Source organism: Hordeum vulgare, chromosome 5H, assembly GCF_904849725.1.
Source record: "Hordeum vulgare subsp. vulgare chromosome 5H, MorexV3_pseudomolecules_assembly, whole genome shotgun sequence".
In the NCBI taxonomy this organism is placed as follows: Eukaryota; Viridiplantae; Streptophyta; class Magnoliopsida; order Poales; family Poaceae; genus Hordeum; species Hordeum vulgare.
This window is the reverse complement of record NC_058522.1, coordinates 335148331-335162029: the sequence shown is the minus strand read 5'-3', so window position 1 is coordinate 335162029 and position 13699 is coordinate 335148331. Positions and strand designations below refer to the sequence as shown.

The window sequence follows — 13699 nt, the reverse complement described above, 5'->3', positions numbered from 1 at the left end:
GATCCATAGTCGTAGCAGAAGGATTCCTGGTGCCGTCGACACGACTATTCCTGTCGTCGTTGCCGGGGAAGCACAGCTGACATCAGTGCGCCGCGCCCGCCTCGTCACCTCCCTACGTCCCCTGCTGTCGCTCGCCTCCAGGCCATGTGCTCGCCGTGCCTGTTGCCGCAGTGCCCCGCCATCGGCCCTGCTGCCGCCCCGCCATGGCCTGCCGCAAGGAGCCCCTCGAGCGCGCCGCCAAGCTCCCTCCAGGCCCGGCCTCCTCCTGCTTGTCGTGTGCTGCCATGCTGCTTGTGCCGCTATGCCTTGTCGGTGTGTTGCTGCTCTTGCTTTTGCCTGCCTGCAGGTTGCTGTTGTTGTTGCTTGCGATGTGCTGCGCCTGTTGTTGGCCGTAGCTGCAAGCTAGTTGTTGTAGTTGATGCATTGTTGCTTGCTGTTTGCCTGCTTATCTGCGGTTAGATGCTAGTTGTTGCCTGTGTTGTTACTTGTGCTGCCGCCGCTCTAGTTGTTGTAGGTTGCTTGATGCTATTGTTAGTTGCTGCTTAGCTGCTGCGTGCTGTCGTGCTTGCCTAATGTCGTTGCTGCCGTAGCGTGCTATGTTGCTATTCCGCCGTTGCTGCTAGTTGTTGATGTGTGTCGCCTGTCGTCGCCGTGTGCACCATCCCCGCCTGCCGTGGTTCGTCGACAAGTTCGCCGAGAACCACGACATCCTCGACGAACCCCGAACATCGACGGAGACGTGTTCGACTACCGATGTGAAGACCGTGAACCGACGCCGAAGACCCGTGAACCGACGCTCAGCGAACGACTACCGTCGACGAGACCCGAGTACCACGACGACAACGACTTCCACGACGACATATGTTTTCACCGCTATGATCCGATCTGCTCCGACACGCACGCTTCGAAGGTATACCGATGGGACGTGTCGTGTACCGAATGCAAATGTTCTATGAGATGTATCGTATGTTTGCGTTGTATGTTGCCCGTTGCACGTTGTTCCTCTTTTGCGTGCCCTCGACACATGGGAACCCGGTAACGGGATCACCCCATCTTTAATTAGCGTTCTCGCACACGCTCCCAATTCGTTGGCACCGATTCTCGTTGAGTTATAGTGATAGGAACGTTGTCGTGGCATCGCTTCCGTCTTGCCGCCATGGTTCCCTCTCGCTCGCCGTGGCCACACTTGCTTCTTTCTCTTCGTGCTCGTGTTGTTGTAACTTGCATGCATGACGCATACATGGCATAATATCTTGTGTTGCATGTTTCTTGTGCCGTAGCTCCGACCTATGTTCCGCGTGTTCACCGACTAGGATGACATGTAGGATCACTGCTTCACCCCTTGCCATGTTAACAACGTTTAATATTGTCGTGTAAATAAACGGGAGTGAACTAAATAATTAATCGTGGAGTTTCGTCGATATGCAACTCGTTGCATATCGAGCTTCACTTAATGTGTAGTGTTTGCGTGAGGTGAATTGCCATGTCATGCCTTGCATCATTGATCTGTTCATGCATCATGTTGTGCATCGTGTGGTGAATATCTGTGTTGATGTTTGTTTCCGGTTTGTTCCGTCTCGATAGAGTTCCGCAAGCGTGTCGGAATGTGAGGACCCGTTCGACTACGTTGGTTCGCCGACTTCACGGAGTTGTTCTTCTTCCAAGCGGGATCTCAGGCAAGATGACCATTTCCCCACATACCATTACTATCATTGCCATGCTAGTTTTATCGCTTCTATCGATTATATCTCGTTGCCTACCACACGTTAAATATCAGCCTCTCAACAACGCCATGAAACCTTCAACCTGTTCAACCTAGCAAACCACTGATTGGCTATGTTACCGCTTGCTTATCCATGTTGTTAGCGTTGCTAGTTGCAGGTGCAGTTGCTTCCATGTGATAACATGGGTTCCCTGTCTTATCACCATATTATATGCTATTTAATTTAATGCACATATATACTTGGTAAAAGGTGGAAGGCTCGGCCTTTCTAGCCTGGTGTTTTGTTCCACCTTTGCCCCCTTAGTTTTCGGCTACCGGTGTTATGTTCCATAAATGAGCGCTCCTAACACGATCGGGGTTGTTATGGGGACCCCCTTGATAGTTCGTTTTAGATTAAAGCTGGTCTGGCAAGGCCCAACTTTGGTACTACATTTGCCTAATAACTAATGAACTGCATGGGGAGTAATTAACCCGAGGAAATTTAATCAACCCCCGGGCCAGTGTTCCTCATGAGTGTTGGTCCCACCTGAGCGATGTCAGGCGCCCCCCTGGTCACCCAGAGGTTTAGCGATCCCGACGTCTAGCTCATCCGTCGTGTCCTGAGAACGAGATACGCAGCTCCTATCGGGATCGTCGACACGTCAGGCGGCCTTGCTGGATTAGTTTTACCTTTGACGAAGTATCTTGTGCATCGGGATTCCGGTGATGCTTTGGGTAATCTCAGAGTTGAGGTTTTCCACTAGGGAATCCGACGAGATCGCGAGCTTCGTGATTAAGGATTTCTATGCGGCTTGTGGTAATTTGTGATGGACTAGTCGGAGCACCCCTGCAGGGTTAAATCTTTTCGGAAAGTCGTGCTCGCGGTTATGTGGCAACGTGGAAGCTTTGTTTAACACTGGTTCTAGATAACTTGAAGTTAAGTCAATTAAAACTTGCCAGCTGTGTGCGTAACCATGACTATCTCTTTCGTGAGTTCCTTCTCCGATCGAGGACACGGTGGGGTTATGTCTGACGTAGGTAGGTGTTCAGGATCATTCATTTGATCATCAGTAGTTCACGTCCGCTATGCGTAGATCTTCCCCCTCTTATTTCTTGTACTCGTAAGTTTAGCCACCAAATATATGTCGCTGCTGCAACCTCACCACTTAACCATGCCTCACCTAATAAGCTTTGCTAGTCTTGATACCTTTGGAAATGAGATTGCTGAGTCCCCTGTGGCTCACAGATTACTACAACACCAGTTGCAGGTAGAGGTAAAGGTTGCTTGACGCGAGCGCGTTGATTGTTCATTTGGAGTTGCTTCTTCTTCTTCTTCTTCATCGATCTAGGATGGGTTCCAGGCCGGCAGCTTGGGATAGCAAGGATGGACGTCGTTCTTCTTTTCTCGGTTGTTTTCGTCCGTAGTCGGACCCTGCTCTTATTCATGATGATTATTTATTGTACTGATGTGACTCTGATGTAGCTTGTGGCGAGTGTAGGCCAATTCTATATATATATATATATATATATATATATATATATATATCTTCTTTTCAGTACATGTACTTGTAACGATATCCATTCTTGCGACACAACGAGATGCGCTTCTATCCCTGACGAGGCCCTCGTGCCAAATTGAGGATAGGATCGCATCTTGGGCGTGACAGGAACTCCCCCATGATCTCCACGCGGGGTTGTAAACAACATATAATCCCCTGCCCGTGAGAGGCAAATTAGTGTGGTGTGTTTTCCCCATAATCCTTTCTCAAACACCCTCCAATGCTCCACCTTATACAGTTACTAAGTCTGTCATGTACACGAAAAATCTGATGTGACAAAGTAATTAAGATGAGAGAGATGAGCATAGTGACCCAGAAAAAGACAGTGCCAAACGTGTGAACCTAGACAAAATATTTAAATGAAATAAGTCCACCAATGCATGAAGAGCTATAGTATCAGATCATTAAATGAAGGATGCTTAGCTACGACAAGTTAAGCACTTATTCATTGGGATATTTAGTTGTTAAACTTTTTAATATTCTTTGCACCTCATCTAGCATCAATGCATTGAAAGTAGCCTCAGAGCTCTTCTAATGCACATGTGCTTAGGTGAGATGTTACGCCCATTAATAGTTTAACAATTGTAGTCAGATGCATGGGTGCTTAAATTATTATAGGTAAACCACCTTCATTTAATGATTTAACTACATGATAAGCTTCTTTCATTCTAACTGTTTGGCCTAGATTCGCGTGCTTGGTATTGGTTCTTTGTGGGTCATCAAACTCATCTGTCTCCTTTTAATTGTCTTGCCAATCAATATTACCTTTAGAGCAAGTACAATAAGGTACAGTCAGCAAGCTGTAAGGATTAAAATATTATATTTTTGCTGAGTTGGATGAGAGAGAAGGGAAGCGGGCTCTTCGTGAAGAGCCAGCTCTAGCATGTGCTCCTAGGTGCTTTGTAAGAATGAAAGGTGAGTCATATATGATAAAAGTAGTACTCTTTTATAGCTAACTATTGTACAAGCTAGCTATAAGATGGGCTATAAGACTGCTTATAGCCAGCAGTTGGCTATACTATTAACCATGCTCTTACAAGGTGAAGCATTAACCATGCTCTTACAAGGTGAAGCATTGGAAAGGGCTTTACTATCTCAGTTGCGCCCATATTGATTAACATAACTATTGGTTTACGAAATGCTTCTGCAAGAAAATTCACTTTAGTGTTCTCTGAACACTGTTACTAATATTATTTGCAATGAACGAATTAATGTTATCCCATGTGCAATGCAAAACGACCAAGGAACTAAATCTTATCAGGACTGCGACATGCAATGAAAATCTAGGTTCAGGACACCTTGATGACAACAACTGGAAGGTAATCATTTTAAGGCTAGTAAAAAAACAGGCCTGGGTTCAGGCACCAACGAATGATGAAATGTACCTTGAAATTTAAAATACGGGACAACATCCCTCTCTTCTATCAGCTATCAGGACTAACACAATGAATGGGAAACCAGTCAACCATATGTACATCAACTGCCATTTGCAGTTCCTGCTATGCTATGCTATGCTATAAAATCAAAATTGCCTGCACAATGGATCTCTTTACACTTTTGGCTGGATTATAGGGCATACGAGATCAGCTCCAGATTTATTTATTTTTTAAATGCCTCTTTCCTTGCAGTTCCCAGGACTATTTGAATTATAAATGCCACTGCGTACATCCTCCAGCACCAGATAGTGTGTACTTTCTCAAGACAGGCAAGACGGACGAAAGGATCACAAACTAAACTTCAGTGATCATTCCACGAAGGAGACAGCGAACATTCTACACATCATGCCAGACAACGGACAACATGGACTGCTATTCAGAGTCTGAGTCGATTGCTAGTATCAATCTTGGTCGAACTGACCGTTGCTGCCAAGGCAGTGACGAAGAACCACTAGGTCTCTTCCCAGGCAAGCCATCATCCAGAACTGAAGCTGCACACGAGGAATCAAATATTAAGTCTTGCTGCGAAAAGGTAGAAGTGTAATTATACAAGGGAAATCACTGTGTACACACCAAATGGAACGATCAAGTAATTTTACACTAACATGTCCACATTTTGCTGAAATAGTTTGATCTAACAAAACTGGTAGGAGCAGCAACCATACTTCAATTCTATCTAGACCCCTGAAGGAGTATCTAGAATGAGTTGTGATGGATAGAGGAATCACAAATAAAAAAAAACTGTAGAAATCAGAAGTGTCGAGTTTCTGTGTCGTACCATCTAAAGCTGTCATTCCATCCTCAGGGTTCCTCCTTTTCTGGGACGCATTTTTGACAGTAATTAGACTTTCATCGACGCAATTACTTGCAACTGATGCTTGGCTTTCATCAACGCAATTATTATGTCCATGTTCCGGTAGGTTTGCTGCTGCTGCTGCTGCTGGCTCATGCAGAGGTTGATGGTTGGCAGTGTTGTTTTGCATCTCACCTAGATTCTTTGTAAACTTTAAGCCGGGATCATCCTGGGGATTTGAAGGATACTGCCAAAATGAGAGTTGTGCCAGATCATCAAAATCTTCGCTGAACGTAAGAAATGAAGCCTCATCTAAACCACCTCCAGGTTGTTCCTCACACGTTCCTGAAGTTTCAGGTGGGTTAGGTGGAAATGGATCGCCAGTGTCATCTGCTGAGCTGGAATTCAAAGCATTAGGAGACAACACCGTGACGTTATCATCATCAGAGTCGCTCAGAACTATTATATCTTGCTCTCTTGATACTGCAGGGACATGTTCATCTATAGGAGAAGAATCAAGATCATGTACATTGCCCATAGGGTAATCATATTGTCCTGGTTCCAAATCTTCAGTGTCCTCGTGATCATTATTGCTTGTAGGAGTAATGCAGTTTCCATTTTTAAAGTGCTCTGGGTGGTCACCATCAGAAGATTGCGTCAAGTTAACATCACCTCTCTTGGTAATTTCCCACTTGCCGTTGTTGTTTTTCCTAATTCCCAACTTGATACGGGAGCCCAGCTGGTCAGAAAGAGACTCTTCTTTAACCTCATGTTTTACGATACTTGCGTTGATCTTGGACCCTATGTTGGTGGCCACAGAGAGAGTACCATCTGGTAAATGCCACCTCGTAAGATCCTTCAGCTCAGCTCCACCCTTGACCCTCCAGGAACCATCAGGCTTGACATCAATTTCAGATACATCATCTTCGCAGCTTTGGATCTGGACCACCAAAATGCAACAGTGTCGGCAAAATAATGCATAATGGACGTGTACATCATTTTCACTATGAACTCACCAGCGAAGTGATTCGGTTGAAATATGGATCAATGATTATGTTGTCCAGAGAATAATTCTTCAGGCAAATTGGGCATTGCCACTGCAGACAGGAACACATAATTTTATTAGGCAAAGAAGGGAAAGATAATAATTGGTCAATTTACGAAAAATAGCCAAACCTTCCGTGAACGTTGATTAAGTTCCACAAAAGCTTCTAAATCAAAGCAACCCATGTGGACACAGGGTTTAAACCTGCCAGCTATCTTAATCCTTGAGCCAGTCATCTGTCAAGATAAATTAGCTTTCAGGAAGACACACATTACAGAACCAAGCATACAAAGACATAATGGCTAACTTTGTGTCAAGGAGTGCAAAATATACTATGGACCATACAATACCATATTGCCAATATGGGATTGTTGAATGGCATCTGGGTTGACAATTATAATGTAAAATATAATATTTTTAAGAATAAATTTAAGCGTTGGGTGTCATGGCTCACACATAACATAATGTCAGGTCATCAGGTGGCAAATGCAATATTAGGTATTCAATGGACATGAGGTCAGATGTAACAGATATATCAGATCAAGTATCAGCAATATCATTACGGATCTAAACATTCTCAATAATGGGCAGAGTAATTACCGGGCATCGGAGATTCACAGAGACCCTGTCAGCCACAACCTCAATATCACTATCACTGTCAGCATTATCTGCCTCAGCTCCACCACCAACACAACGCCGCACACGAGCAAGGGCATGATCAAACTTCTCGCCATCATGTTCCTTAGGCACCAACTTTAGGACCTGCCCATTATCAAATTATAAGAAAGGAACAGAACGGTAAAAAACAGTCCCAAGATGAGGTGCTGGATGGTTCACAATTCATAGTTACCGGCTTGCTTTCTGGCCTTTTCTTGGAGTTTGGAAAGAAAAAATATTTTTAACAGCATAGCTTGAGATAAATCAGAAATCCTGGCCAGGAACCAACTGGAATACGGAACATTCTATAACAGACAACCTTAGTTTTGTACTTTTGCGCCATCTTTCATCACATAAAATAGCTATCCTCCCGAAAAAAGTGGAGTTCCACTTGTAGGGACAATCATACACCATCAAACATTACGAGCATCATAAATTGGCACACGATCACTGTGGTGATCAATTTCGGACGCACCCACCCAGCTAGACAGAAACAGCAAGTTTTTTCTCCCATGGACACTGGTTCCTACTTTCCGTTTTCTTTCTACCTTATCTCCAACAACCAGGCCACCAGCCCATCACTCACTCCATACCTTCGCAAGTACCGCATACGAAGCCTCTGGATCGTTGTCCCCACCATCACACGCCCCTAACCTGCTACAGCGCTTGCCAATCGCCTCTCTTGCTGGGCACCCGCAATATGGCGAGAGAAAACACCCACCCACTGCCGCCTCAATGAGGATCACTCACAACACAATCTGGGAGTTGCATGCTCCACCCCCTGCTGTTCTTAGATCTACTGTGTTTTTTAAGTTAGAAGTTGGTTTCATCAAGTTGGATGCGACTACTTTTTTTAGTCAGAAATTGGTATCATCGAGTAGGAAACTACTGATTTTACAAGTGAAGTTGGTGTTCACTGGGCTGGGAGTTGGGTGTTCATGGAGCTGAAAGTTCCTGTTTTCAAAGTTATAAGTTGATGCTCATTTGAGAAGAAAATTGTGTGTTGATACTTGAAAATTTTGTAGATCACCTAGCCAAAAATTGATGTTTCTTATCTTCTCCGGTGGCACCGCCCCACGCCAGTGATGGCCGGTGCAGGAATGGAGGCAGAAGTAGAGAGGGAGGAGACAATAGTGTGGCAGGAAAGATACAGGTGTTTGGTGCCAGGGACGAGATCCATGTCGCAACAGGGGGAGGGTCCTATTGGAATCGATCACACTACACTAAATGCATACATTATCACCAAATAGAGATGTCCTAAACATTATAGCCAAAGAGAAGAAGGAGAAATAGAACACATTCAGCATTTACGGAAAGGGGAAAGAAAACAGACTTCATGAAATGAACAGTCTAATAGTACGTAAGTGGTCTTGGCAATGGAAATGTGGAAACGCCTTCTGTGACACAATATATATAACAGTTACCTCCTGCAGAGACCTCCTCTTGGCAATTCTAACACCCAGAGAAAACATGCGGGAGTCACTTCCAGATAGAACAATTTTGTTAGGTCCTTCTTTGCAATATTCCGTTAACTGCAAAGAGAAATGATGAGTAGGATCAACAAACATCCATACAGAAAATGTAACTAATACTCCCTCCGCCCATAATTACTTGTTCCGCAAATGGATAAAAATAGATGTATCTAGAACTTAAATACGTCTAGATACATCCATTTCTTTCACAAGTATTTTCGGATGGAGGGAGTAATCAACTAATAAAGAATATAATAGGCATTTCGGCAAATCATTCGAAAGCAAGAATAAGAGGGCATGCTCCATGGCAACAAGACTTACTACAGGACCATCATCTCTACCATTGGCCCCTAACTGCTGTGTAGGTTGCCTGTTGACAACCCTAACTTCAATACCTGAGGAGGAGAAAAAGAACTGCTAATATGAATCAGATCTATGATGATTGAAATTAATAGAGCAGTAGTAAGAGAATACCCGCGGGAGGGGGGGGGGGGGTAGGAGGTTGGGATAGAGCAGGTAGGAGGTTGGGATAGAGCAGAGATACAACTATACAAGAGAATCCAACCAGGCTCCATCCTAAAGAAGAGAAGAAAGAGGCCTGTTTGAAGCAGGACCGGGAAGCTAAAAGGATTAACATGCATACTGACATGCACACACATATCGCTCCTAATCAGACAAGGGAATGCAACACAAGATGACAAATGGTATTTGGCACCGCAACCAAGCACAAGCTACATCTAGCTTTGATCACACCACATAAACCTTGGAAAGTAAATCACCATGCAAAAACATATGCCCAGCTCATTTTAACAGCCAAATACTACTCCCTCCGTTCCTAAATATAAGTATTTTTAGAGATTTCACTAGAGGACTACATACGGAGCAAAGTGAGTGAATCTACACTCTAAAGTATGTCTATATACATCCGTATGTAGTCCCCTAGTGGAACCTCTAAAAAGACTTATATTTAGGAACGGAGGGGTGTAGTTTGGAAGGCAAATATGAAGCCCGTCCTTCAATCAGGTGCATGGTGGGGAACAGTGTCAGAGTGTGCACCAAATTATAACAATAAGGCAAAAATTAAAGATGCATCTTCCATGGATACTTGTTGATTACATAACTCGTAAGAAACCAAACCTGTGCAATGAACTTGAGTATGTGTCCTTTAAGCTAAATAAACAATTTTCTATAGATCTATATCAGAGGATGTTATGTAGTAGGCCAATGCATATTACCATTAATTTGCATATCAGAGTGTAAAGGCCAGTTCATCCTGAAAGGAACTTGGTCATCAAGAAGGATGCACCAAACCTGCAAGAACATAAGTGGTGCAAAGAAACTCAACGTCAACGCATACACACAGTGGTCCGATATTATCTAATACGGCATAAGATGACTGAAAATAGCATACAGTGACCATAGCTATACTCACAAGTCACAGGCAAATCTTTGAATTACAATCTGGCATTTCTTAATAATGCATCACCAAAGAAACACTTATTGAAGGATGACCCTGGAGAAATCTAATACTTCAAGGAAATGAAGGAAACGGAAAAGAACCTGAATGTCATAATCAGCTTTCTGTAGCATTTCCCTATTAGCTCTTGATAATGGAAAGGTTTTCTCGAGATACTGTATAGTAGATGACCTGGACCATAGGAAAGAATCACACACGAAAACTATGCAAATTGCAGAATGTCATGGTTCAGTTTAATTCATCAATTTATGCACTGACCAAGTAAACGTTAATAATATTCATGCATAACTCACCCATCAGTCGCTATTTTAGAAGGAGCTATTGATGTTGGAAGTAACGGATGATTGATAGTGACCCAGAAACTGCAAGTTATAGAAGGAAACTATGTTAAAACAACCGGTCGTCTAATATTAATACTGGAGAATAAGGAACTGGTTAGATAATGTTCTCAGCCTTAAATGTTGAAAAGGCAAGCAGGCAATACAAAAGATGAGTTTGATATTACATGAAAGTTTTGAAGAACTTACGGATCGGCCTTACTAATTCGACAGATATCACAGTAGAAGCTGGAAGGTAATTCTTGAGGAACACTCTCTGCAGACTTCTCAGATATGATAACACAACCAACATGTTGCCAAACATTGCATTGTGGATTATCACACTGAAAGGGCCAAGCAAGTTAGGTGGAAACAAACACAACCCTATCAAGAATAGAACTGCTAGTTTTGTAAAAACGCATGATATTCATAACAAAATAAGTTATGTATTCCAAAACAATTAACAGTTTTGGGGTTTTAGAATATAAGAACAATTCACTGCTTTTGAAGTTTCAGAATGTACATAAACTGATTCGATGATTCAGCATACAATCTGTATAATCAAGAAGACTGACAAACAAATTGTGATCTTACTGCATTGATTGGAGATAATGAAATAAGACAATCAAACTGTCAAGTAGTCATATTTGTAATGAAAACTATACCTTTATCATGGATGCACTGGCCATGGAGTTACCACAAGGACAACGGACCTTGACATCCTTTTGAGCAGAACCATTTAACTTTTTTTTAGGCTTCACACTTTGTCCTGAATCAATTTGATTTGCTGAGGCTGCAGCAGAATTTGCAGGACTGTGCAGTTTCCTAGATATAGTAAGCAACAACAGACAGTATGACAAAACATGGTAGGAGTCAATCCAAACAATACAAACACAAGGTCAACATGTGAACAAATGTAAACTCACCTAAAGGTTTCATCAACTATTTTCAACACGGTTTCTTTTTCAACCGCCGGTTTCTTTGTTAAGCCATTCAGTTGTGGTACTACAAGAACAATATGGAAGTTATTGCTCGTGTACCTTTAGACATACACTAGTATAGAAGGGCCAATTTTTGGAAGAAGAAAGACAAAAACAATGTACCTTGATCCTGTTGATCAGATAGTATTGCTAAGATCTTGTCCACCAATTCCTGGAATTGTAAAGCAAAAAAATGGATTAGAAGTAAATACTCAATAGATTTTAAGGTATTGGTAAGGACGACTTAACAATCCACTCGATTATTTGTTCCCAAAGTAAAGGGAACATTGAAACATTTGAGCAAGTGATGTAAAGCAAATCAGTAACTATAATTTATATTTGTAGAATGTATCCATGTAGATAAGTGATGTAAAGCAAAGCAAAACTAATTTATATTTGTAGAATGTATTCATGTGATATAGAAAATTGCATTGAACAAACCTGCTTCTTTCCTTGCTTTGAAAGTCCAAGCAGATGCAGGACATCTTTTAGCTCTTTTATTCGGAAGTGCTTCAACTTGCCCTGCAACAAAGCATTTAGCTACCACCGACATAAAACAGGTGAATAAGCCACACAGGTCTATTCCTTTAGGACAAGACTAACAAATACATGAAAAGGGGTGCTAGATAAGATAATCACTTGAAAGTTCTACTTCGTAAGAGGAACATCTTGACAACATAAAAGAACTAATAATACAAAAGAAAAAGATGAAATTTCCATATAGACCATTCCAATTGATTATACATAGAGAGTGATGCAAACAAGAAACAAGTTTTATCAGATGATGCGCGGAGCTGAGGGCAGAACTATCGATGCTGGTGCTATCCTGTATACTATTAAGGCATGGTATAGTGTAATATAACGACAGTTCTGGGCTGTTGTTGAATGCTTGAGCAAGACCACCTAGTACTTGCCTCCTAGGAGGTTGTCTTCCCCTCTTTTCAATACAATGAAACGCAAAGTCTTTTGCGTTTTCTCGAAAAAAAAAAGACCACCTAGTAGCTATTCAACTACAGTATACAGATATTAAGTACCACTAAAGTGAAGGTGGCGCAGCAATGACATTCAGCAATAGAACTCTAATCTAAAACTTGGTTACTAAATGCATCCCTCCAAACAATCTTACTGAAGCAAAGTTGCCGAGCAATGTATGGCAAACAGATGAAGAAATCGGCTAGTTTTGGCGGAAACAAGCAACGCAAAAAGACCAAGAAATTACTGTGAGCAGTTTCAGCACCTAGCAAAATGTTAGTAGGGCATGTCAGCTTGGGCGTCAGCAATGTCGAATCCCAAATTGCAATTATCTACAGAAAACAACTTGTAACGATGTAAGATGCGCAGCTGCGGCCTAATTGTAAGCAGTTATATGTATGGACCTACAATTAGGCCGCAGTTAATATACTTATATGTATGGCCGAGTAGTAGCTAAGTAAAGATAGCTCAAGTTACGGAAGGGAATTGACACGAGTCGATCGATCAAGAGTTTTTCTGTCCCTAGTAATTGCCTAAACAGAAACCTATTAGGCGGTAGGGGTATGGGACTAATCAAGATGACTCATCGGAGTTCTGGGTTATGGGAGGCGATCGCCGGAGGAGGGCCGTAGAATTAGAACCGACCCGTCACCAGATTGGGGTCGCTGTACAGAGTAGAAGCGGACGCCAAGCCGCCAACACGTCCCAATGGAACCCAGTATGAGGCATGGGGCGATATGCGTAGAGATGCGGGTACCTTGCAACCGGCGAGCACTGCATCGTCGGCAGACTCCGGCTTCATGGCGGCTCTGGCCGGGGGCAATCCAGTGCGATGATGCCGTAGGCGAGGCGGGCGGGGTGCGGGGAGGAGCGGCGGCGGCGGCGGATTGGAGGAGGCTAGAAGAATCGCGGCTGCCGGAGGAGGAAGGGCGTTCCGCTCCGTTGGTGTGCGGCGGCTCGCGGGCGTGGCGGCCTGGCTGCTCTCTCTTCTCCTCCTCTTCTCTTTGGGTGACGACGACGACCGAGAGGAGAAACCTACGACGAGATCTGGACGGCACACGTGTACCCTACGAGGGCTGACACGAATCTCAATGCTCTCCCGACAAATCCGACTTCGATTAGGGTCTTTTATGAGTGACTTTGATTACGGGTCTTTGGAGTAACTTTTGGTGTTCGTTTGAGCGTCGACTAATTTCGGATGAAGAAAATAAGACGTATTTCCTTCGTTTTTAAATACTTCATTAGAAAATTATATAAAAATGTATATAGATTTATTTTAAAATATAGAT

At 43.1% G+C, this 13699-nt stretch overlaps 1 protein-coding gene across 1 annotated transcript; it reads right to left on the bottom strand.

The window, feature by feature from the left end:
• Positions 1 to 4631: 4631 nt before the first annotated feature.
• LOC123395108 (E3 SUMO-protein ligase SIZ2-like) lies at positions 4632 to 13416 on the bottom strand. The gene is made up of 16 exons (XM_045090043.1): positions 13168 to 13416; positions 11880 to 11960; positions 11562 to 11610; positions 11385 to 11463; positions 11124 to 11283; positions 10669 to 10802; positions 10435 to 10503; positions 10225 to 10312; positions 9900 to 9975; positions 8986 to 9059; positions 8617 to 8724; positions 7136 to 7297; positions 6667 to 6771; positions 6507 to 6587; positions 5476 to 6430; positions 4632 to 5188 (listed from the first exon to the last, which is right to left on the bottom strand). Exons 1-16 carry the CDS (start codon positions 13210 to 13212, stop codon positions 5070 to 5072), a joined length of 2385 nt encoding a protein of 794 aa, XP_044945978.1. The 5' UTR covers positions 13213 to 13416; the 3' UTR covers positions 4632 to 5069.
• Between the last annotated feature and the right edge of the window lie 283 nt (positions 13417 to 13699).